Source organism: Camelus ferus, chromosome 12, assembly GCF_009834535.1.
Source record: "Camelus ferus isolate YT-003-E chromosome 12, BCGSAC_Cfer_1.0, whole genome shotgun sequence".
Lineage (NCBI taxonomy): Eukaryota > Metazoa > Chordata > Mammalia > Artiodactyla > Camelidae > Camelus > Camelus ferus.
This window is the reverse complement of record NC_045707.1, coordinates 41,702,959-41,730,302: the sequence shown is the minus strand read 5'-3', so window position 1 is coordinate 41,730,302 and position 27,344 is coordinate 41,702,959. Positions and strand designations below refer to the sequence as shown.

At 39.1% G+C, this 27,344-nt stretch overlaps 1 protein-coding gene and 1 non-coding gene across 2 annotated transcripts in view; one reads left to right on the top strand and one right to left on the bottom strand.

Annotated features, from left to right (window-relative positions):
• Window positions 1–27,344, top strand: part of ANO4 (anoctamin 4) — a 309,704-nt gene that overhangs the window by 115,651 nt on the left and 166,709 nt on the right. Inside the window, exon 2 of the mRNA XM_032493545.1 lies at window positions 12,703–12,894. Within this exon, the coding sequence (XP_032349436.1) occupies window positions 12,840–12,894 (55 nt within the window). The 5' untranslated portion in view covers window positions 12,703–12,839. The remainder of the gene's footprint in view (window positions 1–12,702; window positions 12,895–27,344) is intronic.
• Window positions 12,355–12,426, bottom strand: TRNAA-AGC. The gene has a single exon. It is a non-coding gene; the product is annotated as a tRNA-Ala (tRNA).

Sequence of the window (27,344 nt, the reverse complement as noted above, 5' to 3'; positions counted from 1 at the left end):
CCTTTGCATCTATTTCAGCTCCTAGCACAGTTCTAGGCACATGGTAAATAAGTAATAACTATTTGATGAGTTAAAAGCAAAGTATCCTATTTATTCTTTGGGGAAAGATATATATGTAAACTTTCTTGCATACTTGAACTTTCCTAAGAGTGGATCTTAAGCATTCTCACCACACACACACAAAGAGTTAACTATGTGAGATGATGGATGTGTTAATTATCCTGATCTTGGTAATCATCAAATAATTACATTGTATACTTTAAATATACACTATTATATTTGTCAATTATTCCTCAGTAAAGTTGGAGAAAAAAATGAAGGCAGAGACTATTTCCTATTTTTCTTGTATATCCAGGATCAGACAAAACAGTAGGGACATAGTAGGTATTCAATAATTCATTGATTCCTTCCCTCCCTCTTTCTCTTTCATTCTTCTATAGAAATTTATTGAATGCCTTCTAAGTTCTGGAAACGTGAGGATAAATCAGTTGAAGGACACAGTCGAGATAGGATAGAGTTATACATATAGGCAATTACAAAACATGTGTGAAAGGATGGCATACACATGTTAATGGAGTGATGACATAGTACAATACGCACTGTGGGGGTGGTTTAGGATGGCCTGAGGCAGGAGTGGGTAATGGGGATAAGGATGTGGCCAGAGACCTAAGAGATTAGAGATAATTCTGGGAGGTTGTTAGAAGACAGATCCTGATAGAAGATCACAAAATAGGAGAAATTGAATGATGTCTGTGCTTTTCTGGAAAACTGACATTAGATTCTTTAGTTCCTCTGTTGTAATAGTGATACTAATAGCATTGGCTAATAATTATTGAGTGTTTGCTAGAGCCAGATGTACCCATTCTAAGCACATGACTCATCCAACCTTCATAATAACTCTTAAGAGGATTTTATTCCCAACTGACAGTTGAGGAAACTAAGGCATAAAGGTCCCTCATGGGGGATCACAGAGCTAGTCTAGACTTTAACCCTGAGGATTTGGATCAGGAGTGTTCTTAATCACTATGCTATGCTGCAGTGAAAGATAAATGGTAATATTGCAAGTCTGAAGTTAATTTATAAAATAAAAAGTCACATATATCATTTAATTCTCATTTTATATCCAAAGAGCAGTATGGATCACTACTTCTAGGCTTTAGATTTTTTTTTTAATGCCTTTACCATGTTTCTTCTTACTGGTGTGATTTTTCTGTGAGATGAGTAGGTTAAGGTCACTGCCAGTAGATCCTCACCATCACTGCCCACAATCAGGACCTCAGTAAGACATGTCAGTGTGTTTATTACAACTTCCAATTAGATCTTTATGTAAGTGTAACTACCCCTCCTTTATTTTGGTTTCCATTTGCATGAAGTAATTTTTTCAGTCTGTTTACTTCCAGGCTGTGTGTATCTTAAAACTGACAAGAGTTTCTTATTGGCAGCATATAGTTGGGTCTCTTTATCCATTCAACCACTCTGTCTTTTGACTAGAGAATTTAGTCCATTTTCATTTAAGTAATTATTGATAGATATGGACTTACTATTGCCATTTTGTTAATTGTTTGCTGGCTCCTTTATACTTCCCTTGTTCCTTTCTTCTTCTTACTCTCTTCCTTTGTGATTTGATGATTTTCTGTAGTGGTATGCTTTGATTCCTTTATATTTATGTATCTACTATAGGCTTTGTGCTTAAAGGTTACCATGAACCTTACATAATAATAGAGGCTAATTTCTTCAAGGAGAAACAGTCTGATTAAGAAACAGGGTTGAGCAGATGAAAACTTCCCCAAGTTGGGGAAAGGAACATAGATTCAGATCCAGGAAGTCCAAAAAGTACCAAATAAGATGAATCCAAAGACTCACAGTACTATTACTCTCCTAGTTAGGTCGAGTTGTCCAAATTCTCCCAACTAGAAAGAGGTAGAACCAGAATATATGCCAACTTGGTAGAAAAATTGTAGCGCCTACATTATTAACCATTAATGTCACTGTCAATAATAAGATAGTTAATGTATCATTGTAAATAGTCCAAACTTTTTTATGAAACTTGCTATGTGTCTAGAACTACTATATCCTATGAGGTAGAGACTATAATTATCCCCATTTTATATAAGGAAACTGAGGCCCCTAGAGGTTAATTAAGAACACTGTTGTTAGTGGCATAGGCAGGATTTGAACCCAGGCAGTCCACATCCAAAGTCCATGTTCTTTACCATGATTCCTCAGTGTGAGCTGTTATTACCACTACACCCAGTTCAGTTCAGTCTCCATAAACAACATAAGAAAATTATTATCTTATAATAATAATTATTATTATATCTATCCACTAGGCCATATGACCCTTTTTGCAGTCTGTTAGAGCTTTGTTTATACTCTTCCTGTTACCTACAACCCCCCAAAAATGTATTCCTCACTACCACATTAGTTTGTAAAAAGGCCCAGCAGCTACACAGGTATTTTGCCATGCCCCACAAAATAAAACAAGGGAGGGTAAATGCAAGAGTCTATGAAATTTCAAGCCATTAAGGTTTTCAATTTTAAACAGATACGGTCTGTAAAACATTTAAGAGATAGCTTACTTCACTAGGTCACAATATCTGAGCAGTGTTTTCCAAATTCCTTAGTAATACTGATCTGACAGTGGTAGGCAAAGTTCTGTAAAGAGCCAGATAGTAAATATTTTCTGCTATGAGGGCCGTACGGTCTTTGTCATAACTACTCAGCTCTGTGTTTACATTACAGTGCAGAAACAGCCACAGATGATATGTAAGCAACTGCATGCCTGTTTTCCAATAAAACTTTATTTACAAAAACAGGTGGTGGGCCAGATTTGGCCTGTGAGCCATAGTTCACTGATCCCAAATATAAGAGAAAGTTTACCCACTGCAGCAGGTGTTTAATGGCAGTGAATTTTGTTCACTAGTGACTCAGACATGTATTTAAAAACAATGTTGATACCATGTTTATTTTCCCCTTCCTTATTCTCTGTGGGACCTAATCTTGTTGTCATCCCACGTTTACTGAACAGCTAAGACTTAAAATAGGTACACTGCTATGAAAGTGTACATTCCTGATTCCAACCATTTGACTCATAACACATTGAGATTTGACTTTAGGGACAGGCTTTCAGCACCATGTAACACTGATGACAAAACAAATTTTAAAAGATCATAAAGAGTGAGAATGAGTGAATGTATGCCTTGCTTTGAGCAAATTTTTTTGTTAAATATTTTGGCAAGGTAGGGGGTAAATTATTTTAAATAAATGTTTACTTAAGGAAAATGGATTACAATTCTTAAAAAATAATTTAAGGCATTTCAGATGGGCTTAAAATATAACAAGTTTTATTGCCGGAGGGCTTTTCATTAATTGTCTATCAGACTTAATAAATTAGAACTAAAATTAGTCAACATCAACTTTATAATTCAAATCACATAAATAACCTTCATTGTTCCTTTGAAATAATCATTGTAGATCCAATTAAACAGTTACATTTCAAAGTCCATGTTCTTTAATGCCATTTTGTTCATGATTTCAAACATTTGTTAAATCAAATGTGTATCGAAGCACATTGTATGGTTGAAAAATCTAATTATACCATTATTAGCATAGAACTGTACTCAGTAAATAATTAACGGGTTGTATTCTGGAGTAAGTTTTGATAAATTTTTCGACCTCTTTGAATAAACATTTGTTTTATGGTCAGTTAGAGTTCATATTGATTACAGAAATTCAGACAGGGCCAGTTTCACCGTCTCTCCTTCACTGGCCCCTCAGCGCGCTGCCTCGGATGTCTGGGAGGTCGTGCCGACCTGGGGAAGGCCCATCGGCTGTAGTCATGGCCTGGGATGACGCTCCGGTCTTAGAGTCGTTGTCGAGAATACTCATCAGATGAAGGATAGGTGGGAACTTCAACTACTGTTCTGTTCCTGGGGTAGCAGGTTACCACACACTCTGTCTTAAAGTAACACAAATTTACTGTCTTAAAGTTCTGCAGGTTAGAAGTCTGACACAGGTCTCGCTTGGCTAAAATCACATTGTTAGCAGAGCTGTGCTCCTTCTGGAGGCTCCAGGGAGAATCTGTTCCTTGCCTTTTCAAGCTTCTAGAGCTGCCCAGTCCTTGCCTCACAGCCCTTCCGTGAGCTGACAGCTCTGCATCTTTCTCTGACTCCAGCCACAAAAGGTTCTCTGCTTTTAAGGACTCGTGTGATGAGATTGCCCGCCCCCCTCTCCCCCACACAGATAACCCAGGATAATCTCCCCAAATCAAAGTCCTTAGTCAAATCTGCAAAATATTCACAGGTTTCAGGGATTTAGAACGTGGACGTTTTAGGGGAACCATTACTCTGTCTGTCAGACGACCTGAATTTATTGTGCTGGGGTCACTGTCTGCACTTCCTGTGTTCTTCTCACTTGTTAGCTTCTTATATTTTGGCATCCATTTCTCTCTCAGTGCGCTTGAAACCTTTCTCTTCTCAGTTCTCACCTTTCTCAGCCTTCCTTTAGTGTGCAGTTAGCTCCCTTGACTCCCTTCTCTTGCCGAGAGCAGCACTGCTGGGTAGGTTAACCAGGCGGCCCGGGTTCAAATCCTGGCTGTGCCACTTACATGTGACCCTTGGTAAGTTACTTACAATTTCAGTACCTTGATTTTCTCATCTGTAAAATGAGGATAAAGAATGTGTCTGCACCATGTTTGATTGACACAATGCTTAAATGGGTTAGTTTATTTCTTGCTCTTAGAACAGCGCCTGGCACGCGGTGAACCCTCAACAAGTGCTGACTGTCATGGCTGTAATTTTGGTTGTTCTCCTAGAAGTTCCCTCAAGATTTTATCTGTGATCTCTCTTTTCTCCAGAAAGTATCATCCCTCTCAGAGCCTCAACATTCAATAGCCTCTAGGCAAAGGACTCCAGCCAGAAACATTTCCAAACTCCACACCTCTATTTCTAGCGGTGCTGGCTGCACATTTTACCTGGATGTCCCAGGGAGCCAGAGACCCAGCGTATCCAAAGCTGAACCCAACATCTTGCCTATCAAAATATTTCATCCGTGTTTTTATTCCTTTACTATTTTCAGATCCAAGGTAAACTTTGATTCTTTCCTCTCTTCTCTAAACATCAAAAAGATTATCAGATTCTACAGAATCTACTTTCAGTCTATCTCTCCAGTCTGTTTGTGTTCCTCCTGCGGCTGCTCTGACCCAGGCCCCTCGGACTCTTACCTTGATCTGTTGTCCGAATTGAGGTAGAGGAGTAGAGCAGTTCTCTTAAATACTTGCTCTGATGATGCACCCCCTGCTTTGTTTACATGTCTTCAGTGGTTCCCCATTGTCTTAAAATGAAGGTTATCTTTTTTAGTGCAGCATTCAAGGCTCTTCACAAATTCTCTAAACAATTAAAATTTCCATACAAAAGTTGTCATTGTCATTACTTTCAGTCTAAACAGCCAATGTTACTGCTCACCTATCTTAACACAGGCTTGAAACTGGACACCTGTTCCTTTCCTGAGTTCACTCTGTCCTTTCATACCCTCATGCTTTTGCTGCCAGGAATGCTCTTTCCCTCCACCTCTGCCTGTTAGAAACATACCCAGCAATGCAGGCTTAGTGATGATTCCCCATAGCTTTCTTCCCAATTCTCTAACCCAACCCATGAACCAAATCGAGCCCACCACCCGGTTTCATAAGTAAAGTTTTATTGGAACTCAACTGCACATTAAATTACATATTATCTATGGCTGCTCTGGGGCTTCAATAACAGAGTTGAGTAGTTGCAACACAAACCATATGGCCCACAAAGCCAAAAAATTTTACTATGGTTCTATAGGAAAAGTGTGCCAACTCCTTCTTCCCCTTGGAGCTCATGTGGTCTGAACTGTCCCTCCCCTGTGGACCTTTGACATCTCGAGATCCTTCTGTCAGAGTTACTTCTGCATAACTTTTCCTGTGACAACATACTCCTCTGATAGGCAGATTGTCCCTTCCTCGCCCTTGTTTGCCATTGGGCTGAGCATGGTGTAGGGCTCACTAGTTGTCAGCAGAAATAAATTATCATGTAAAAAATTCTTTTTAACTAAATTTTACTCACTTGCCTAAATGACCAAAATCTTACATAACGGACTGTTCCCTCTAAGGAGTTAGTGCTTATCATTGGATGTTACTGATGATTAACTATCTGAAGTTTCACTTCTAGAAGCATTTGATCGACAATCAAGATAAGTAACAAAGTTGAGTCGAAGGATCTTATGAAATGCTGTTCTTGCACTACTTAAATTGCTTACTTGGTAGTATCATCATTTAATAAGTGGTTCTGCTGAAGTTGAGGATTTAGTGTATACTTTTTCACAGTGTGTGGGCTTCACCATGTGAAGTAGATACTTATTTTCTACTTAGCTATTCTTTTACTTACCTCCAACTGTATGTACCTGGGGTATGATAACATTTCACCTTGCTACTTTATTATGAAAAATACCAAATAGTTAAATTCGTCTTAGGAAAATCAGAGATGCCTTACTGGCTTCTTAAGGAGAGACAATTGAAGATCTCAAAAGAACTCTTTTAGAAGGCACTGATTTCAGGGTATACTTAAAATTGGCTGCTTCCTTCTTGTTCACATCCTTAAATACCTGTGAGTTTTCTGTTCTGATATGTTTTATGTCTCTCTATGGGGTAGGGGGTGTGTGAGGAGGAGGGAGTGGGGAGTACATTGTGCCTAAGTATATGGAACACAAGGAAAACCCTAAAACTTTCATGAGATGACAAGAAATCAGCAGTCATTCTCTCAGGGTTTCCCTGAGTGAGAATGTGATGAAGATTTAGGATACGGTAACTATCACATGATGAGGTGAAGTGAGAAATCGAGTTTCGATTAGCCTTCAGAGTAGTAAAGAAAAAAAAATGACCCCAAATGAGAAAATCTTGGGGATTAAAGGTAAAGGGTAGCAAACATGAAGTTTTTGAGAATCTTCCAAAGAAGTTTTCAGTGATGTTGTCGAGTTATGAGAATGTTGAATCTTTAACCGTTAAAATGGAAGGAGATGGATTTCCAAGACTCTAGTTCAAGGTTCAGTTAAAAACAGAATTCCAACTAATGAACACATTTTAGGTTGCAAAAGGTGGTTGGGTTAAGGAAATTAATAAGAGATGGTGAAGCACCTGGGGTCTGCCAACAGTGGGGAGCCTTTACTACGTCTAAAGAGGCGAGGATATTAGAGCCCAGCGGAGTGGGAATGGTGGGAAAGACCCCCAGACAGGAGTAGATCTTGTAAGGGCCCTCAGAAGTGATGAAACAGGAGGCAGGGTAAGAAGTAACTCACCCAACACTATGGGAGCACTTTTTATGTCTCTGCTTTCATCATGTCCACTAACATCCCATCCTGGCCAAAGCAAGTCATAAAGACCAAGTCCAAAGTCAATGGAGCAGGGAACACACTTTCCCTTTCTACTGGGAAACACTGTTGGGTCCCATAGCAAAGAGAAATTATGGAGAACTGGGGATTATAATCCACTCTGTCGCCATGGTTTCTGAAAATGAAGTTCTTCTAGTAGAATTCTGTAGCAGGGGTAAAAAGGACACTCTAAATCAACCCTGGCCACAGCAGTGAGAGAAATTATCAGAAAGGCTATAAAGAGTCAAGAGGTGAATTTGGAGGAGAGAAACCCTTGTAATTTACCCCTGGCACTTTATTTGAATTATTGAATTATTTGTATGCTGGTTGAACATTCTTATAGGCTCTTATCCTTTCTGAGTCTATAAATTCTTCATATAGACATTGAACAAAAAGTTAAATCTGGGTAATAATTGTATCTAGTCCAGAGCATTTTGGTCTCTTTACAGAGTGCTTAAATGCCAAGATAATGTGGCTTTAGACAGACAAACTTTCATGAAATTACAAAAAACGGTGACTTGGCAAGTTTTGATGTGTTGGTGCTGCCAGATTTGGGTAATGTGCTGATGTCAATCTTAAATAGCCTCTGACAATGCAGGAAGACCAAACAGAAGGAGGCATGACATGCCCAGGGACCTGGTGTGATGGAGGAGGTTTGGGCTGGAGCAAGTCCTTTCATCGGGCTACTGAGATGGATTTGTTCTCTACTTTGTAGTTAAAGTTGAGAAAAAGAGAAAACTTGAAGTAAGCATCCCCTTCCACTGATTTTTTTTTTTAAATTAGGAATAGGTGAGCCTTAAGGTTTAGCTCACGGTGATGACATTCGAACATAATTTTTCAGTAATTTATTGAAGTAATTTATTGAAGAACTGGCAAGGACGTTAATGCAACACATAGACGCTATTGCTGTAAGTTGTAAAACACTGACGGAGCTACAGATGTTCCCGTGGCACAGAGCTCTTCTGAATCACAGGGATGACATTTAGATGAAAGCAAATCACTTCTACACGGGCACACTTCCACTGCACGATGCAGCCAGAACCAGTGCACCTTGGAGGTGAGCCAGAAACACAGCGTACTGAAGAGTTTTATTTTATGGAGGCAGATACTTACATTTTAGATAGTTTTTAAAAACAAAGAAAATACACAAGGAGCTTAAATGAAATCTGAGCTGTGTTTTATTATTAGAATATTCAACATGAATTGTGTTTCTGTGGACCCACTGAATTTCTCAGGAGAAAACTCAAGCTAAGTAGGAAAGATGGTCTTGAAATTTTGGAGACAGCAAAGCAAGCATGAGTTGGGAGGTGACCATAACAAAGGTGGCAGCTGGAGACATGGAGTGCAGAAGATCACTTGGATAGGTTGAAGAGGAAGAAGACCAAAGTCCATACCTTGGGAAATGCCCTCTGTGATGATGGCTCCCAAATATATATGTCTCAATCCCCAGAACCTGTGAAAGTGGCAACTGGAAAAGGAGCTTGCACATGGGATCTTGTTTGCAGAAGAGCTTGCAGTTAAGGATCTTGAGATGATGAGATTATCCTGTGTTATCCAGGGAGGGTCTAAATGCCATCAGATGTGTCCTTCAAAGAAATGTGGAGGGAGATTGACACAAACATAGAGGAGGAGGTAAAAGGACTTGAAGACAGAAATGGCAGTGATATGATCACAAGGCAGGGAACACCCATGAGAAGCTGAAAGAGGCAAGGAGCAGATGTGTCCTCCAGAGCTTCTGGGGGAAGCGCAGTTTGACCCCACAACACCTTGATTTCAGACTTCTAGCCTCTAAGAGCAGTGGTGGGAAAGATGAGGGTGAAAGTTTCAGTCACTCACTCGTTGCGTGGCCTTGGATGAGTTACTTCACCTCTTGGGCCTCAGGTTTCCCATCTGTAAAGTGAAGATACCAGTTTGTTTTTTTAGGGTCCAGGTAAGGCATTAATGGGAAAACGATCAACACTGAGCACAGTGCCTGGCATTTAAAGGTCAGTATCAACATTTTTTCCCCCAAAGTAATTAAGAACAAATTGGACAATGCAGTTTATCAACTGAGTTCATTTCTGAGGATGTGACTGCTGAATCTCCTTTAAATGTTAACTTTTCATAGACTGGAGTATACTTGCTGTCTTTTGTATTATTTGTTTATACATCTCTTCCCTGTGGACTCACTCAGTCTCGTATGAGGAGAGCTCTGATGGTCCAGGCCCTTTATTTGTACCCCTGAGAACTTAATTCTTGGAGGACCCATGTGGATTTGCTCAGGCATCAAGGGTTTCTCCCAGATTTCCCTGGAATTTACTCATCTTCCTGATACCCATCCTCTCCTGGTAATATTCATGAATTCTTTTATTTTTGAAATTTTTCCCCATGACCTACATTGTGATATTTAACAAGGAATTCAACAGTTTCGAGTACCTGTGCCATTTATTTCCACCCATTTATTTATTATCATTTCTACCATTTTTTGCTTCCTGGAGGGGAGTTACATAAGAGCTGGAAGGGCCACACTGAGTCACAATCCTGGTCCCTTCAGCCCAATAATACTTGGCAAAAGGGACAAGAAGAAATGTTTTGGGGAGAGCCATCTATTCTGTATTTGTAGACTGAGACTGCATGTACTGTCTGATATTGACTTAAAGCATCTCTTCCAGTCCCTTCGTCTGTCACCTGAAAATCTATCAGCATGCTCCTGGAGTCCTGATGGGTCTCCAGACATTTGTTTTGCACCTCTCTGGAAATGTGGAGCGTGTAACGGTGGTAGGGAGCATGGTGGAGTGGAGGAACGCCAGATTGGTGCTGTGGTGCTAGTCCTGCCCTGAGAGACACCTGGGAATAAGGCTCACATTTGCCTGGGCAGCTGAGCATCAGAGCAGGGTATGCACTGTGAGGGGAAGGCTGCCAGGTTGCCTCCCAAAGGGGCCACCCAGCATGGCAGGCCTTACCTGGGTGAATTTCCCAAGGTCAAGGTGCAGGCTCACAGCAACTGTGGGCTTAGAAACTGGATCGTGGGAGCAGGCTATATATACTAAGCAGTGCATGAGAAGGCAGATGTGTGGAAACCCAGGATGCCAGTTTGCTAATCCACACCCAGAACCCTGTCTGGAGGGGAGATGGAAACACTTGTGTGATTACTCTCTCCCTGCACTGAAAGCCAAATCCTAAGCCAAAGGTTGTCTGGTGAGCACAGATGGAGTTAGGGCAGTTAAGGGAATAAAAGAGAGGAAAACTGTGTATCTGGCTGTGCATTTGGAATTTTTCAACTTTGAGACTGTTGCCTGGATGGGCTCTGCCCAGGTTTCTCTGTTACATATTTTATTTATTATTGTTGTTTTTGTTTTCATACTTTCTTAACTCACCAAACGTCATTCTGATTTGAGTCATCCTTTCTTACAATTTGTTAGAATTGACAAATTAGCCCATCATTTTCCCCCCACCTTGTGGAAATTTAAAGTAACTCTTCATACCTCTGACATGATACATGATCTCTGATTTCCAGTTTACCTCTGCTGACTTAATTTCCTGTCATTTCTGGGTTTTTAGTAGATCTCTCCCCATGGCCTTCCAGTACTGATAATCTGTAAGCCGATTGTTTTACCATGCCGTGTGCGGTTTCCTCATCTGTGTAAGACACTAGATGAATTAGCTAGCTACTAAGGTAACTTCCAACTCTAAATTTCTACCTTCAAGTTTCAAGAGATTTCCCTCTTTTTTAAATTGAAGTATAATTGATTTACAGTATTATATTAGTTTCAGGCATACAGCATAGTGATTCAATATTTTTAGTTTATACTCTTAAAAATTATTACAGGATAATGGCTATAATTCCCTGTGTTCTACAGTATATCCCTGTTCTTATCTATTTTATACACAGTAGTTTGTATCTCTTAATCCCATACCCCTAATGTTCCCCTCCCTTGTTCCTTCTCCCCTTTGGTAACCACTTGAAAAAAATAATACAAACTAATGTATATAGCAGAACAGAAACAGACTCACAGATATTTTCCTTTTAATTAAAAAAAACTCTGCAATTTGGTTTGGCTTAGCTCTTCTTCATCAGATGGCATGATTCCTGACCAAGTTCCTCTGGCTGGTTGGCATCAAATAAGGCTAACAAACACCTTTCCTTGTCTTTTTAAAAGAATAGATCTGGATTAAGTCAACTGTGAGTTTGAATTCCAGCTCTGTCTTCCCAGGGCTTCTTTGAAAAAAATCATATAACCTTTCATATTTTACTGAGACTTCTAAAATAATTTTCTAATTCTCTTTTCCATCAGTAGTTTATTAGCTGGAATTCTTTTGTAGTGAAGAACTTTGTCTTGTCAAGTATTTGGTTGAAATACGGTTAAAGGAAAGGTCAGATAAGTGGCTTGCTTCTTTCCTTTTATCATTTTCTGAGTAATGAATTGATACTTCCAGCAACATCTGATGGTGATATGAGTATTTTCTATCTTCTGAACTCAATTTTTTAATACAGTTTATATGTATCAGCAACTGTAGCCCATACTGCTATAATTGATGTAAGTCAATGCAATCAGTATTGGTTTTGATGAGATTGACATGGAGTCTGGGATTTACTTTAAACACCTCTGTCACCTAATTAGCAAATCAACAACAAAAGGACTGGAAGAGATGAACATGGGAACTTTTTTTTAGCTTTATGGGAAAATCTTTACTTTTTGAAGCTGGATATACATGGGGTTCATTTTACTACTCTTTTTACTTTTAATATGTTTGAAATTTTCCCAGATAAAATAGCTCTAAAAATGTACATAATTCTAAGGTTATTAGAGGTATAAATCTGAGTTCAAGCTTTGACTATGGCCCATATGTGAATACCATGGAATAAATTCTTGGGTTTTATTGAAATTCCAGATACAACTACAGTTTCTAATCCTCACTGCCCCTGACAACAGCATAAGTATTATATACATATTTTCCAGAATTTTGGAAAGAATTTTTTGTTGTTAATGAAAGTACTGGGGATTGAACCCAGGACCTCATGCATGCTAAGCATGCACTCTACCACTGAGCTATACTCCCAACTCCCTGGAAAGAATTTTAATGTTTAACTTTTTGGATCTCTGTTTATAAAACTCACATTTTGGTAATGGAGGATGTCCACTTTTGAATGGAACAATGTTCAGTAAATAATGTAATGTGAAAATCAACTGGTATCACAATTTTAGTATTACTAGCATCCCCATAAGAATTTAAAACAGTTATTTAATGCTTTCTGGATTTTACCAGAAAATAATTTGGCGTGTTAGCCATTCTGAACTGACTTCTTCAATATAATGGTGCCCTTTCTCATTCCAGGTTTAAGTTTATCTATTCATGGGGCTGAAAAGCGTTTGCAAATCCATCAACGGCGAAGTGTGGCAAGCTGCCCAGGGTCACGTCGCCTGCCCGTGGTCAGGCATTCCTCGCTCCCACCAGGCAGAAGGTCAATAAAAATGGAGGCAAGCTCTTCTGGAATCACTAATGGGAAAACCAAAGTCTTCCACCCAGGTAATTCATGGGGAGAGTTCCACAGGGAAATTTCAGCAGCAGCAAACACAGCCTGCTTTATATTTTTATTATCTAATTATGCCATACTTCCAGTTAAGCTTGCTTTTTTTAAAATTTTTATTGAAGTATAGTCAGTTTACAATGTTGTGTCAATTTCTGGTGTACAGCATAATGCTTCAGCCATACATGAACATACATATATTCGTTTTCATATTTAAGTTGCTTTTTAAAAGAGTCTTTTTTTTTTTAATCGTCTCTTCAGTCAGTGGTAAATGTCACCAAGGTAATAGGAGGAAAGAGAGCTTGATGTATCAGAAAAGGTTAAGGTACAGGTATATATAGAATTGATAAACAAGTTTACACTGTATAACACAGGGAAATGTATACAAGATCTTGTGGTAGGTAGCTCACGGTGAAAAAGTATGTGACGATGAATATGTGTGTTCCTGTATAACTGAAAAATTGTGTTCTACACTGGAAATTGACACATCATAAACTGACTAAATCAATAAAATAAAATTAAAAAAAAAAAGTTAAGGCGACATTCCACAATAGTAGAATCTAAATGAAAATTCCAGTAGACTTGCTTAGTTCAAAAAACTTACTGTATAATGAAACAAAACATATTTGACCATTTTTTTGATAATTTTCTGTATGATAGCCCAGAGGAAAAAGTCAAGCTGAAAAAGCCTACTTTGAAGCCTGAGTTACATGGCTTGACTGGCCCATGTATCTTCAGATCTATGCCCATATCCTCCTCAAAATAGGGGAGAAGACTAGTGTCATAGAAATTTTCAAGTTTCAGGGGAAGCATCTGTGATCTCTTAAAAATGTTTAAATAAGTCTATATCAAAGTTGATAATTACAGCTAAAAGGTTTTATTTGTGTGCTTGGGTGAGAAGCTCATTGACGTATTCACTCATACAGTTTTCAACAATTTAGTGAGTGCCTGCGATACGCCAGGCATTGTTCTGAGTGCTGAGGAAACATCACTGAGCAAGAGAGACTCATAGAAACCTCACACTGTGAGGGAATTCAGAAGTCACTTAGTATAATTCTCACCCAATCCTGATTCCTCTGTCTAATGTCCCTGCAGGCGGCCACCCAGCCTCAACTCAAGCCAAGTTGCCTTCTCTAGCCACACCATCATCTCTCTCTCTCAGCTCATACCCTTATTTCCTCACCTCACTAAGAAACTCTGGGCCATTGGACATGAATTACTGCAGGTCCCTTACCCTCCATCTCCAAATATATCTCTGTTTACACCCCTCCTTCACTCCTTTCCTTTGTTTCTTCAGAAGATGAGGGTCTTCCCACTGTCCTTGACCAAGTTTTCACCTGTATCCTTCACCAGTGGCCTTGGCCACCTCTCTTCTCTTGAGCCTTCTTGAGCCTTCTTTCCCCTCGGTCTGTGAAGAAGACTAAGGCTTCTCTCATTCCAACCATCTTCACAGGACACTGTATCCTTTTCTCTCTTCTGCTACTTCTCCTCTGTTCTGAGCTAAACTTCTGAAAGAATAATCTACTTTTGTTTGCTCTGCTCTCTCCCTTCCCAGCCATTCTCCAACCCAACACTGGTTTCTGCCTCCTCCCCTTAATCAGGGCTGTGGTGAGGCCCTGTGACCTCCTTTTACCACAGTGTGGTGGCTGGCAGACTCTCCTGATGCACCAGACCAGGAGGCATCACCACTTCTTCCCCAAACACTAACTGCTGGCTTCCAGGATGGCCTTCTTTCTCGGTTCTCACCTCACTGTTCTCACAGGTAACTTCAGTGGTGTCCCAGCCTCCTGCAGCCTCCTCCTCTCTTCCTCTTGCCTCCTGCCACAGTACTCCCTTCACACCTAATGCAGAATGATTCATCTCCACCTCTGATCATGCCATTCACTTTACGCATAATACTCATCATAGGCTCAAGTCCAAAGCTCTTAGCATGTTCAAAACAAACGCCCTTCATGATCTAGTCCCTACTGCTGCTTATGCTTTTTTCTGGGTTCAATCAGAAAAGCAGAGCCAATAAAGGATTTATACTGAAGATTTATTGAAAAGAATTGACTCATGATTGTGGGAGCTGTCTAGGCAGGTCTGAAATCCAAAGGGCAGGCTGGAACCCTTGGGCACAGCTGAAGTCGCTGTCTGTAGGTAGAATTTCTTCCAGAGAAGCCTCAGCTCTGCTTTTAAGAGCTTCAGCCCCCAAATTATCTAGGATAATTTCTCTTATTTAAGGACTGTAATCACATCTATAAAACACCTTCCCAGCAGCATCTGGGTTAGTGTTCGCTGAGTAACTGGGGACTCCAGTCTAGCCAAGCTGCCACATCAGCTGGACCATGAAGTCTAACCAGACTGACTTGCTTTCACATCTCCAGACATACGATGCTCTGTCATGTCCCTCAGCCTTTGTTCAAGATGTTCCCTCTAGGAAACCCTGGATTTGCTCTATAATCTTTTAGCATTTTGAAACTGTCTGTCTCTCTACCATAAGGCCTTTAAAGGCATGGATTCTGGAATATTTATCTTTGTACCTCCAGTAAGTAATTCGTAGGGTAGGACTAAACTGACCCTTCATTAGCTGTGTTTTAGATTATTACTATAGATTTACTCAAATTTCTTTCCAAATCGACAAACTGCAGTTGCTTTTTAGTTGGTCTACCTACCTTTCAGCATATACTTACTGAGGACCTGTTTGGTTGTTCGGCATTCTTCAAGTACTTGGGATACATCAGTGAATGAAACAGACCAAAGTCCCTGCCCTTGGAGAGTTCATATACTATCTGGGGGAGATAGACAGTATATAAATATAATCAGTACTGTTTAGGAATAAGATAAATATTATGGATAAAAGGAAAAGTAGGGCAGTTAGGTAGTAGGATTGCATGTTGCAATTTTAAATAAGGCAATCAGGGTGGGCCACGTTGTGGAGAAGTTGTGTGATCAAAGACTAGAAGGAGCTGAGAGAGCGATGTAGATGGGCAGGTTCATTCCAGCAAAGGGGTGGTGAGTGCACAGGCCCTAGGATGGGAATGAGTCTGGCAGTTGGAGGAAAAGCATGGAGACCCCAAGCCTGGAGTGAGGAGGAAATATCAGCTCAGAGAGGTCAGAGAGACCAGATGGAGCAGGGTCTTGTAGGCCATTGTAAGAACTTTGAACCATATGTGAAGTGGGAGCCCTTCAGGGTTTTGAGCGGAAGAATCCCATGATCTGACTTCTATTTTAACAAGATCACTTTGGCTTTTATCTGAGGATAGAACTATAGGTATACAGGCTAAAAGGAGGAAGGTCAGAGAGGAGGCCACCATAATAATCCAGTTGAGACATAATGGTAGCTCTTATTGGAGGTAGCAGAAGTGGTGGTGAGATTTTGGAGACTGAAGGCATTTTAAAGTTGAGCTCTGGTGTTTCAATGGATTAAATTTGGGGTAAGAGAGAAAGGAGAGATAAGCATAATTTTATGGGTTTTGACTTGAGTGACAGGGCTTGGTTCCAACTGAGATGGAGAAAGCTGAAGGCGAAGTGAATTTAGTGGATTTGAGGGCAGAATTGGGGTCAAGATCAGAAGTCTGATTGTGGTCAATTAGATCACATGGGGGGAGGGATAAATGTATTTGGAGTTTGAGAGATTGGTCTGGGAAGGAGATATAAAATCGACTATTGTTCACAGGTAAATAGTCTTTAAAGCCATGATGTGGAAAGAAATGACCAAAGAAAGAAGTATAGAGGCAGAAGAGGGAGAGAGGATCAGGGCTGAAATCTCGCACAGGTCAGAACATGGACCACCAGCAAAGAAGGCCAAGAAAGAATGACCAGTAAAGGTAGAGAAAAACCAGAAATTGTGTGTCTTGGAAGTTAAGTAAAGAAAGTTTATCAAGAAGAGAGGAGTGGTTCTCTAAGTTAAGTGTTGCTGAAAGTCAAGTAAGATGAGGAATAAGAATTGGCCATTGATTTTAGTCAAGTGGAGATAGGTGGTGATTTTGATAAGAGCAGTTTTGGGGAAATGGTGGGGATGAAACCCTGATTAAAGTGGGTTTAAGAGAGAATGGAAGGCTATGAATTGCATACTGAGAATATAGACAACTTTTTAAAAGCACTTTTGCTGTGAAGGGTAGTGAAGAAATAGGGCAGCAGCTAGGAGAGAAGTGAGGTCAAGAGAGTTGCTTTTCAAAATAGCAAATCTCCAGCAGATAATTCATGGCACTGGGGACAGGGAGAATTCGTGATGTGAGCGTCAGTGAGAGGAATGAGAGCAATGCACAGAAGAATCGTGAAGTTGATCTATGATAACAGATGGGAAGGGAGAGGGCGTGGATGCTGGCAGTGTGATGAGGGTCTAAGAAGTTCTTTTCCCACTGTTTTAGTTTTGATCTGTAATGTGGGAAGGAAGGTCATAACTGAGAGTGAGAAAGGAGAGAGATTTATTGAGAGGATGGTATGATGGTACAGACAGTGGAAATCTGGTTTCTGGCCCATGTTAAAGAACTATTTGAGATTCACAGTCACGAAATTAAAGTAGGACTGGTTACCATGGCTGTATGTTTTTCTTTAACTTTGTTTACCTGCATGGGCAAAGACCTAGAATATATGTAGAGTTACATTTCATCAAGATTGTGATTTTGCCAAGGAATTTGGAAAAGAGAGAGAGAGAGAAAATCAAAGATGCACTAGAAGGAATGATAACAGTTGATGTGATTTAAGCTTGGTAAAGAGGGGAGTGAGTTTCAGTGGAAAGTCAGTAGGATGGATCACTTGGTTGGAGGTCCCAGAGGGGTTGGAAGAGTGTGGAGGGTTAGGTTATGGGAGGAAGAGCTGAAAAGATAAGAGGTGGTTGTGAGAGAGCAGAAAGTTTACACTGATACTATGGACGGCATTGCTGTTAGTAGAAATGACAAGGTCTAGGCTAGGTTATGAAGTTAGTGACTGTAATTGATGAAGGGCAAGATCATTGGAGAAAAAAAACTCTCAGGGACTGAGGGGCCAGAGTTTGGGAAGGATCATCCACATAGGTATTGAAATTGTCAAGAACTGGATAGTGCTGGGAGAGTGACAATAAGCCAGGAGTTAACCTCATCAAGGAATGAGGGAGCATGACCTGGGAGGCAGCAGGTGGGTGCAGTGATGATGGATAGAAGGTGATATAAGATGACAACCTGAGATTCAAGCTGGGGGGTTTTAAGGAAGAGGGAAGAACAACAGTCTGAAGGTGGCATGAAGACTCAAGGAAGACACACCCCTCCTCCAGATCCTTTGGTGTCAGAGCTGTGGGAGAAGAATGGTACCACAGGGAAGCTGTGACCTCTGGGAAGAGCCAGGCTTCCATTAGAGAAAGAAGATGAAGGGAACAATCTGAGAAAAGACTGATGGGAAGAGAATTCTGGAAGGTCCAGTGGAAGGGTTTTGGATGGTGGGGAATTGCCTTCAGTAGCTCTCTTTAATTATTTTTCCAGACCACCCCAAAGTTCTCCTCCAAAGATGATTAATATTCCCCCTCTGCTTAAAAATCTTTGTGGCTGTCCAAAGGAGAGCACAACCTTGTGAGCCCAGTCTTTAAGCCTCTACAGTCTAACCTCTCCCTGTTTCTCCTGGCATATTTTCTTTTATACTCCGTAACCTGCCTTGTTCTAATTTAACTGTCCATAACTTCTCATTATTTCTCAGTTAGGCTTTTACTCTTTCACTTCTCTGCCATTGCTCTAGCTCTTCCCTCTTTTTGGAAGGCCTCTACCTCCAATAAATCTCTGTCTAGCCCTTCTCCTTCCTCAAAATGTAACCCAACTTCCACTTCCTTCCAAAAGCCTTTCTGGATCCCACTGGCCAGAACTGACCTCCAACTTCCCAGTGCTCCCACAGAACTTGGTAGCCTTATCAAAGGCTGATTATTTGCTGTTGATTGAAATCTATTCTACGCACTGATTTAGGTTTGCATTCGGAAGTTGTACAGAGTAAATCTAATTCTTCTTTCAAATGGTGATCTTTTAGTTGTTCAAAAACTCATCTTGAGCTATTTGTCAACTGAAACATTTGCTAGTTTCTTCGGTGGTTCCTTCAGCAACATAGTTTTCAGATTCTTTATCATCCTACCCACTATACTCTTAGAAGAAGCCTTATTTTATTATTGCCTCTTTGAAATACAGTGCCCAGAATTGTACAGAATATTCTGTTTGTTTGACCCAGGCAGAGTAGAGTCAGCCTTTAACTGGCATCCTATACTGATATTAATGCATTAAAAATTTAAAGTAGTGTTATTAAGGTATTTCTAATGGTATAAAATCTATCATAATTTTATCATAGATTCTTGAACACTACTTGCATTGGCTATTGGTTGAAAATATAAATAAAACCAATTCTTTAGCACAGAATTATAATTAAGAAAAATTAAACAAATTACAGCTAGAAACTTGTTTTTTAAAGTATTTAAAACTCCTCTTAAGATATGGCTTTGATTCCATCCTTTTATTTTTAGTGTGCTTGTACTAATGCATCACAGTTCTCTGTTGGGAGAGTATAGAAGAGCACTCAAATTGAGTTTCTTGTAGTGAGTGAGTCATAGATCTTAGAAGCAGCATGGACATTTTAGTCATAGGGAGGCCTACTAAGTCATCCATCTCCTTTTTACAAAATGAATAATCCCTATTCCCAAAGTGCTTCCTAAAAGCCAACCCAGACTTGTTAAGTATGAAAAGAAAGAGGAAGAAAGTCTTGTAGATCTTCTGTGTCATCAGCCCTGAACAATTTCAGTTCTTTTATCCCCCTTTGAGTTTACCAACATTTCTGAGTGCCTACTGTATACTAATAAATACTGACTTGGAAAGTACCACATTGGGGCTGGAATGGTATAGAACTGAATTACACATGGACTTTAGGGAGCTCACAGTCATGTTGAAGATGAACTTCAGTCAAGGTTCTTTGGTTTTTAAATAACTGAAACTGATTAATCTAAGCAAAGAAGGAATTTAAATCTCAAGTATATGGATAGAAAGCCTGGAGAAGCAGCCTTGGAAAAGGAACAGAAACTAAGGAAAGGACTATTTGACTACCCAGAATAAATGAACCTTATGTCTCTTTTAGTTATGAATCATTTGGTTCAAGTTTTTGAAGACCTGGAAGAAATCCTGTTGGCCATGTGCCTTTCCCTTGGTTGGGTAGAGAGTGATGAGAGAAAGGATAGGACAGGAGGTCTCTCCCTTCAGCTTTTAGAATAGGAGGATAAGATTCCTTGATTTCTCCTCCCACCCAGGCTGCACACAGTAAGGGAAAGACCCTTCCCCAAAAGGAAACAGAGGTGGTGTTAGAAAAGGGAAATGTATATGGAGGAACTTCCACTACAGTGATCTATACTTAACCTGCTGTAAAAGAAGTCAAATTGTATTAAGGGCTGGAACAGAGATATAAATAAAATTATGGGAGCATTCTTACTAGGGAAAGGATTTAAGGAGGGTTCAAAAGGCATATGGTCTACAAATTGGACTTTGAAGGTCAACTAAGATATCAAGAAGAGGATGGGGGGTGGCCATCCAGATATAGGAGAGAGCATAATAATAGTGCATTATAGTGGTATTATTGATCAATGTAAGCTTTGTTGTTAGATATCTGTTTTAAACCCAGATATGTTACCAAGTACATATACAAACTTAGGAAAATGACAATTTCTCAAAATCTGTTTCCTCATCAGCAAAATGAGAATATTAGTACCTAACTCACAATGTTAGGGTTACCAGATGACTCACAGTTAAAATTCAGATAAACAACGGATACCTTTTGGTGTAAGTATGTCCCAAATATTGAGGCGGGAAGCCCCATAAAAAACCCAGCAGGGCCCCCACTCTTGTGCCAGCATCATCTGGTTCCCTGGCCCAGAGGCTCTATCTCACTTTTTGCCTCTGAAATGGCTTACTTACCCCTAAAATTCTATTGGTTCCCTGAGCTCATTTCTGATTGGTTATTTCCTTCACTCCTGATTGGTTATTACTCTCACTTCTGATTGGTCCACTTCCCTAACTTCTGATTGGTCCATCTGTAGTACTTTATTTGCATGGAGCTCAATCCTGATTGGTTATTTCTCACTCCTGATTGGTCTGTTCCTACAAAGCTTGTTCCTAGTTGGTCAACTTCTGTTATACTTATTTGCATATGATGTTGTAAAGTGTAAAACTGGCAGCCTATAAAGGCCTGTGTAAAACCTACAGAAGGGGTCCAGAGCTTGGAGTGTTAACTGCTCTGGGCCCACTGGCGTAGTAAACCTGAGTTCTCCAACTCTCTGAGTGCTGCTTGGTCTCTCGCCCCCATCCAGGTTGCTGTCACAACTAAGCTGTAACGCCGAGCTGTAACACGTTTTTCTGCAATAGTATTACATGGGGTACACTTATGATAAAAAATGATTTATTGTTTATTTGAAATTCACATTACCTGGGAACCTTGTATTTTCATGTGTCATATCCATCCAGCAACCCTAATAGCACTGTAAGGATAAATTCATTCATGTAAAATGCTGAATGCGATCCTTGGCACAGTAAGGTGCCAATAGCCAATGATCATTTCTGTTGTCAGCATCGTCATAGACAAAATTCCAAAGCCTGAAAGTGCATATGTCTCAGAATTGTGTCTTGCTCAGTCCTTTTACCCTACCTCAAATGGCTTCCCAGTTAACTTGTGCCAGAATCACAATTAAGATGGTTTCTCCTTAGGCTGTACTGATACAGGAGCTATTCACCTGCATCTTGTATTTTTGTGGTTTCTCTTCCCTTCTGATAGTCTCAGAAGTTTCTCTTGTGTATCGATTTCATTTTGACCTTATCTTTTTGCCCCCATAATTAATGAATATTATTCATCTTTATAGGCCAATAATAAAAGTTTTAAATGGCATCAGACTTGGAACTGAAATTTAAGGGTCAAGAGAGGAGTGAACTGAAGCATTGATTGCAAATTTTTGAACCCGAAACTGTAAAGCTTAGTGGATATAGATCAGACTATCCCAATTTAATGACTATGCCATATGAAATAGAATTAGAAGCTTTGTGGAATCCAGAACATTTCTGTTGCTTTTCCTTTATCTGATATCTGATCTGATATCTCATATATTCCTAGAGAAATGCCATTGGTCACATAATTTGTCTTTTATTCTCTTCTAGGGTTTGTAAAATGATGTTTTGCTGATAGGTTTCATTATTTTTCCAAGACAATTTCTAACATAATTCCTTTTCTTTCCTTTTAAAAAAATAGCCCTTTCCCTCTTTATGCATGATTATTTTTCCCTTACGTAAGTGTGGTATTTAAATGTTGGGACAAGTTGATTTCTCAGGTGAGAAACTTTAGGATTTTGTTGTTTCCAATGAGCTAGAATGACTATAGTGCTGTCTGTGTACAGAGGGTATTTTTTTAATGGAAGTATAATCAGTTACAATGTATCGATTTCCTGTGTACAGCATAATGTTTGAGTCATACATATGCATACATACATTCATTTTCATATTCTTTTTCATTATAAGTTACAAGATATTGAATATAGTTCCCTGTACTATACAGGAGAAAATATATATTTTATATATAGTAGTTAATATTTGCGAATCTCGAACTCCCAATTTAACCCTTCCCACTCCCTTTCCCCCTCCAGTAACCATAAATTTGTTTACTATGTCTGTGTCTGTTTCTGTTTTGTAGATAAGTGCATTAGTGTCTTCTTTTTCCTTTCTTTTTTCTTTTTTTTTTAGATACCACATGATATCACTCATGTGGAATTTTTCTTTCTCTTTCCGGCTTACTTCACTTAGAATGATGATCTCTAGGTCCATCCATGTTGCTGCACAAGGCATTCTTTTATTATTTTTATGGCTGAGTAGTATTCCATTGTATAAATATACCACAGCTTCTTTATCCAGTTATCTGTCGATGGACATTTTGGTTATTTCGATGTCTTGGCTATTGTAAATAGTACTGCTATGAACATTGGGGTGCATGTATCTTTTCCAGAGAGTAGTAAGTGTTTGACAATAATAAAATTAAACCTACCATTAACTACTCTAACATATACCCAACTTCAAAAACTCTTAAGCTATTTTCATTCATTATTTCATTTAATTCCCATAATATCCTCATGCTGCTATCCTTATTTTATGGTTGGGGAAACTAAGGCACAGAGAAGATTTAGGTAACTTGCCCCAAAATATGCAGCCAGTATGTGAAGGGGGCAAGATTTCAACATGAGTGGTTTGAGTCTTTCACTACCTTCTTCAAACAACTTGGTGGCAATATTTCTAACAAGTTAGTGTAACAAAGCCTTGGAAAATTTAAATTAAAAGCCATGTAATAGTTCAAACCTTAACATAAGAAAACTATACTGAAGAAGGGACCAGAAGGATTCCATTGAACACACAGATAGTCACCTTATTGGGCTATCATTTCTTCAGTACATAAGTGATACTCCACTTTTTCGCTTCTTTTTTGCTCTACTCTGCATTAGACCTTTTTTTTTTTTTTTAATTGAAGTATAGTTGATTTACAATGTTGTGCTAGTTTCCTTGTTTTTTCTTCTTCCTTTTTTCTGGTTCCAATGTTATGAAACTCATTCCTCTTTCCCTGAGTTTAAAAGATTCCTTTCTGGCCCTCATGCCAAGGCCTAGTCTCCAATTAGGGAACAGACTGAACTCGGCAAGTGCCTCTCACATTCTGTTTCACCCCTTAAACATCAGTACCAGAGGCTGAGGGGAGAGGGAGAGGACATGAGCAGTTAAGGAGAGATTTGGAAAAAAGAAAGACAACCAAGAAAGACTTGTGTCTTGCCTGATTTGTCTCTAGTTCTGCCAAGGTGAGAGTCAAGATTGAACTCATTGTTTAGGGAAAAAAAATTAAGACAAAATAAATACATGGCTAATCTTTACAACAGTTAATAGCCGTGATACCTCCACCTTACATTAGATGATGTTCCGTTATCTCCAAAGGGTTTGCACACACATTTCTCCCCCATCTCCCTGAGTCCTCACAGCGCTCTGCAAGGTGGAATTACCCCTATTTCACTGTGGCTCAGGTAATGAAATTGCTTCACCAAAAGTAGAAAATCAGTCATTGTTGGACCCTAGCTAAAACCTGTCTTCAGTTTCTTTTGAGTATTCCCCACCCCCACCCCCAACGGAACCCTTTTTTTTTTCTTTTTTTCTTGAGGATGAAAATAGTTGAGTGTGAAATTTTAGTGTTTTCTTATCGCCTTCTCTGGAAACAGACGTTGTTAGAGAATTGTGCCTGAAACTTCGTTATGAAACCTGAGGAATCTTGCTGCTCTTACTTGAATAGATCTGGAGCTTGGATGCAATCACATATTTGTTTCTCTATTTGTGAAATGGATTTTTGGTGTGACTGGAAGATAAGATCTTCCACGTGGCTTTGAAAATATGTAGGAGTAAAACTACAAGAGCTACTTTGGACCTCTGTTTTATTTCTCACTGCAGAGAAGGGGAGTGTGGTGTCTTTCTAAACTAGGGTTTAGAAATAACACTAATCATCCTTCATTTGAACCTCTTCCTCTTTAGTGTTTTTTTTTTTTTCCATTGTGTGATGTGAGTTTAGTAAGTAGGGGGTACTTAGGAAAACAAGCTATTTTGAGCCTTGGCAAATGTGGGCATTGGTATCTGCTCCTTGCTATCATTTGCTGAGTAACAAAATTGTGTTTTCTAAAAATACATGCCAAATTCTTCTGTTAGAAATTTGCATGAGGGACATAGGCACATATTTTGACCTATATGGCGCATTTAGAGAGAATATTCTGAAGAATCTTTTCAGAACCATTTGGACATACAAAATGAAGGAAGAAAATCTACAAAGAAAACTACTTCTGGAAAGAGTATTAGGTTTTATGGAGTTGAAATCTGGATCTTCAGCTCAAGGCTATTTCAAATAATTTTATATTTAAGAAGCCTTGAGAGATTTAAGTAGTTATTTAGCTCAAGATCATACAACTATAACTAGTAGCCTCAGCCCAAATCCTAACCTGAGTTCTTAACCATGGTGGATAGTCAGTTAATAGTAAGCTTCTATTCTGCTTACTTAATTCCCTGAGTTACAGTTTGAGAGGCTGAGGCACAAGATGGGCAGAGCCCTGGTTCTCATGAGGTTTATTGTCTTGCAAGGCTATTCTCTTTCATACATTCATCTGAAGTCCTTCTGTAGATTTATCAGGCAAGTTAAGAGAGTAAACAACATGATAGTGATGCAGAAAGTCTCATCGTTTCTATTCTGTAACCCCTCCTAATCTGAGCTTCTCTCTTCCCTTCTTCTGCAAGAGTCCCTGTTGTCATAGCAACAGACCTCAGCATCTAGGAGGTTGGAGGACCCCCGTGGAGCCCTGCCTACACTGCCGCACAAATCCTTCCTGCCATTTCGAGCTCTGCAGCTCTGATTTCCAGACCCTCCTTGGAGCTCTTAGTGCAGGCATTCTTTACAACTTAAGAGATCACTGTCTTGCCAATCCTGGGAAACATGACAGCAATTTTGTTGAAGGTTAGCCATTATTGGCTGAAGCAGTGGGATTATTATGTCTATTTTAGACCTGAGAATCATCTGTCCGCTATTAGCCAGATGTGGTTCTCCAGTCAGGCCCCAATCCAGAATTGGGACCTTGGAACTACTCAGTGTTAATCATTTGAAGAAACACCTTTAGCTTGTGCAGTGACAAGTGTGGGTAAATCAATCTGTGTATTCCTACTAATAGAAAGCTGAGCTTTCTTCTGTGAAAGAATAATCTTGCAATATCACTAGATTTATGGTTATGTAGCACTAATATAAAAGAGTGTGATTTGTGTGTCTTTTTATAATAGCACTTAAAAAGCGTCCTCTGTTGTGAAGTCTTTGTAGCTTATTGGACACTAAATAGATTTCGGCAGCACTGTAAATGAAGTTAAGAAACAGAGATGGAAATCTTTTTCAGAAACAGTGGAATAGCCCATATGTAAATCTCGGGTTTCCAATTTCGGATCCTCCAGAAGAATTGGGTTCATTTCCTTGCTTTCTTCTTAAAAGATTTATCGTGGACACTGGCTGATACAGTATAAAGAAGACAAAATGTACCCCCCTCTCTTCTTAATATCCTTCTCCATCTTAACACTGTCGTAGAAACACTGAATTCACTCACAGGGAATTGAAAACAAACTGCCAATTTCAAAATGGTGTTTATGCAGCTTATTAAGTTCAAAAATATTACATGTGGAGATTCATTTTAGATATTTATCAAGGGTTAAAATATCACTACTCTCTATTCTGTAAAAACAAACAAACAAACAAAATGCTACATTTGAGGATTTGTATTGAATATACCTCTCCAGACAGGAATTACCAATTTTTATTCACAGAATATAACTAGAATGTAGACTTCAGCTCAAGCATCATTTATTATGAGAAAGTCAAGAAAATACCGTTTGTCCCTTTAAGCTAACTTTACAGAGTCCTTCATCTTTTGTGTTTCATGGGGAAGCTAAGATTTGATTTATCATACTTTCTTTTATTTCTATTTCAATATGGAGGAACTATTCCAAGTCCAAATTACAGAACTTTTAAAAACTGAATTGTTTTTATTTAGCATAGGTCCTAAACTTGGAATTTGCCCTCATTTTACAGAGAAGGAATATACTATTTAAAGTTTTTAGTGAATCATGATGATGTAACACTATGAACTAAATTATTTACATATATGCAAATTATTTTCATACAATTATCTATGTATGTAAATAATTGTCTGTAATTTTGAATGGAGCTCAGAAAATTTTGTTCTTCATTTTATAAATGAGGAAAAAGAAGTGCATTATATAATGGCTCAGGAACTCATAAAAATGGAATTTAAATCCAGATCAGTACATTGTCAAAATGTGCTTTGTATACCATTTTGGGTTAATTTGAAAATGTAGGATCATCTGAATTTGACTGAACAAAAAATTGAATTTTAAGTAATTTAAAGTCACTAAACTAAGGCAATATAATACAATAACTAATAAGAGTGATTTGATGGGTGAGTGGGGAGCAAGGGGGAGAGGCAGTAATACAAGTTATGTTGTCTTGAATCATAATAGAAACTACATACAGTTAACCCTTAACAATGAAGGGGGGGCAGTTAATGTGTGTATAATTTATAGTTGGTTCTCCCAATTCGAGGTTTGTCTGCATCTTCAGATTCAACTAACCATGGACTGTTTAATGCTGTAGTGTATACTGTTGAAAAATATTTTCATATAAGTGGACCTGTGTAGTTCAAATGTGAGTTGTTTAAGGGTCAACTGTATAAAATTGATCAAGAACAATGAGATACACACATAGAGGGATCCAAAAGAAGTAAAAACCAAAATTCTTAAAAGTAGTTGTACTGGGGTTGGAAAAGGGGTAGTAGAGTTAGCCACTGTTGAGCCTGCCTGCCTGCCTGCCTGCCTGCCTTTCTCCCTTTTCTTTTCTTTTCCTTTCTCTCTTTCTTTCCCTCCCTCCCTTC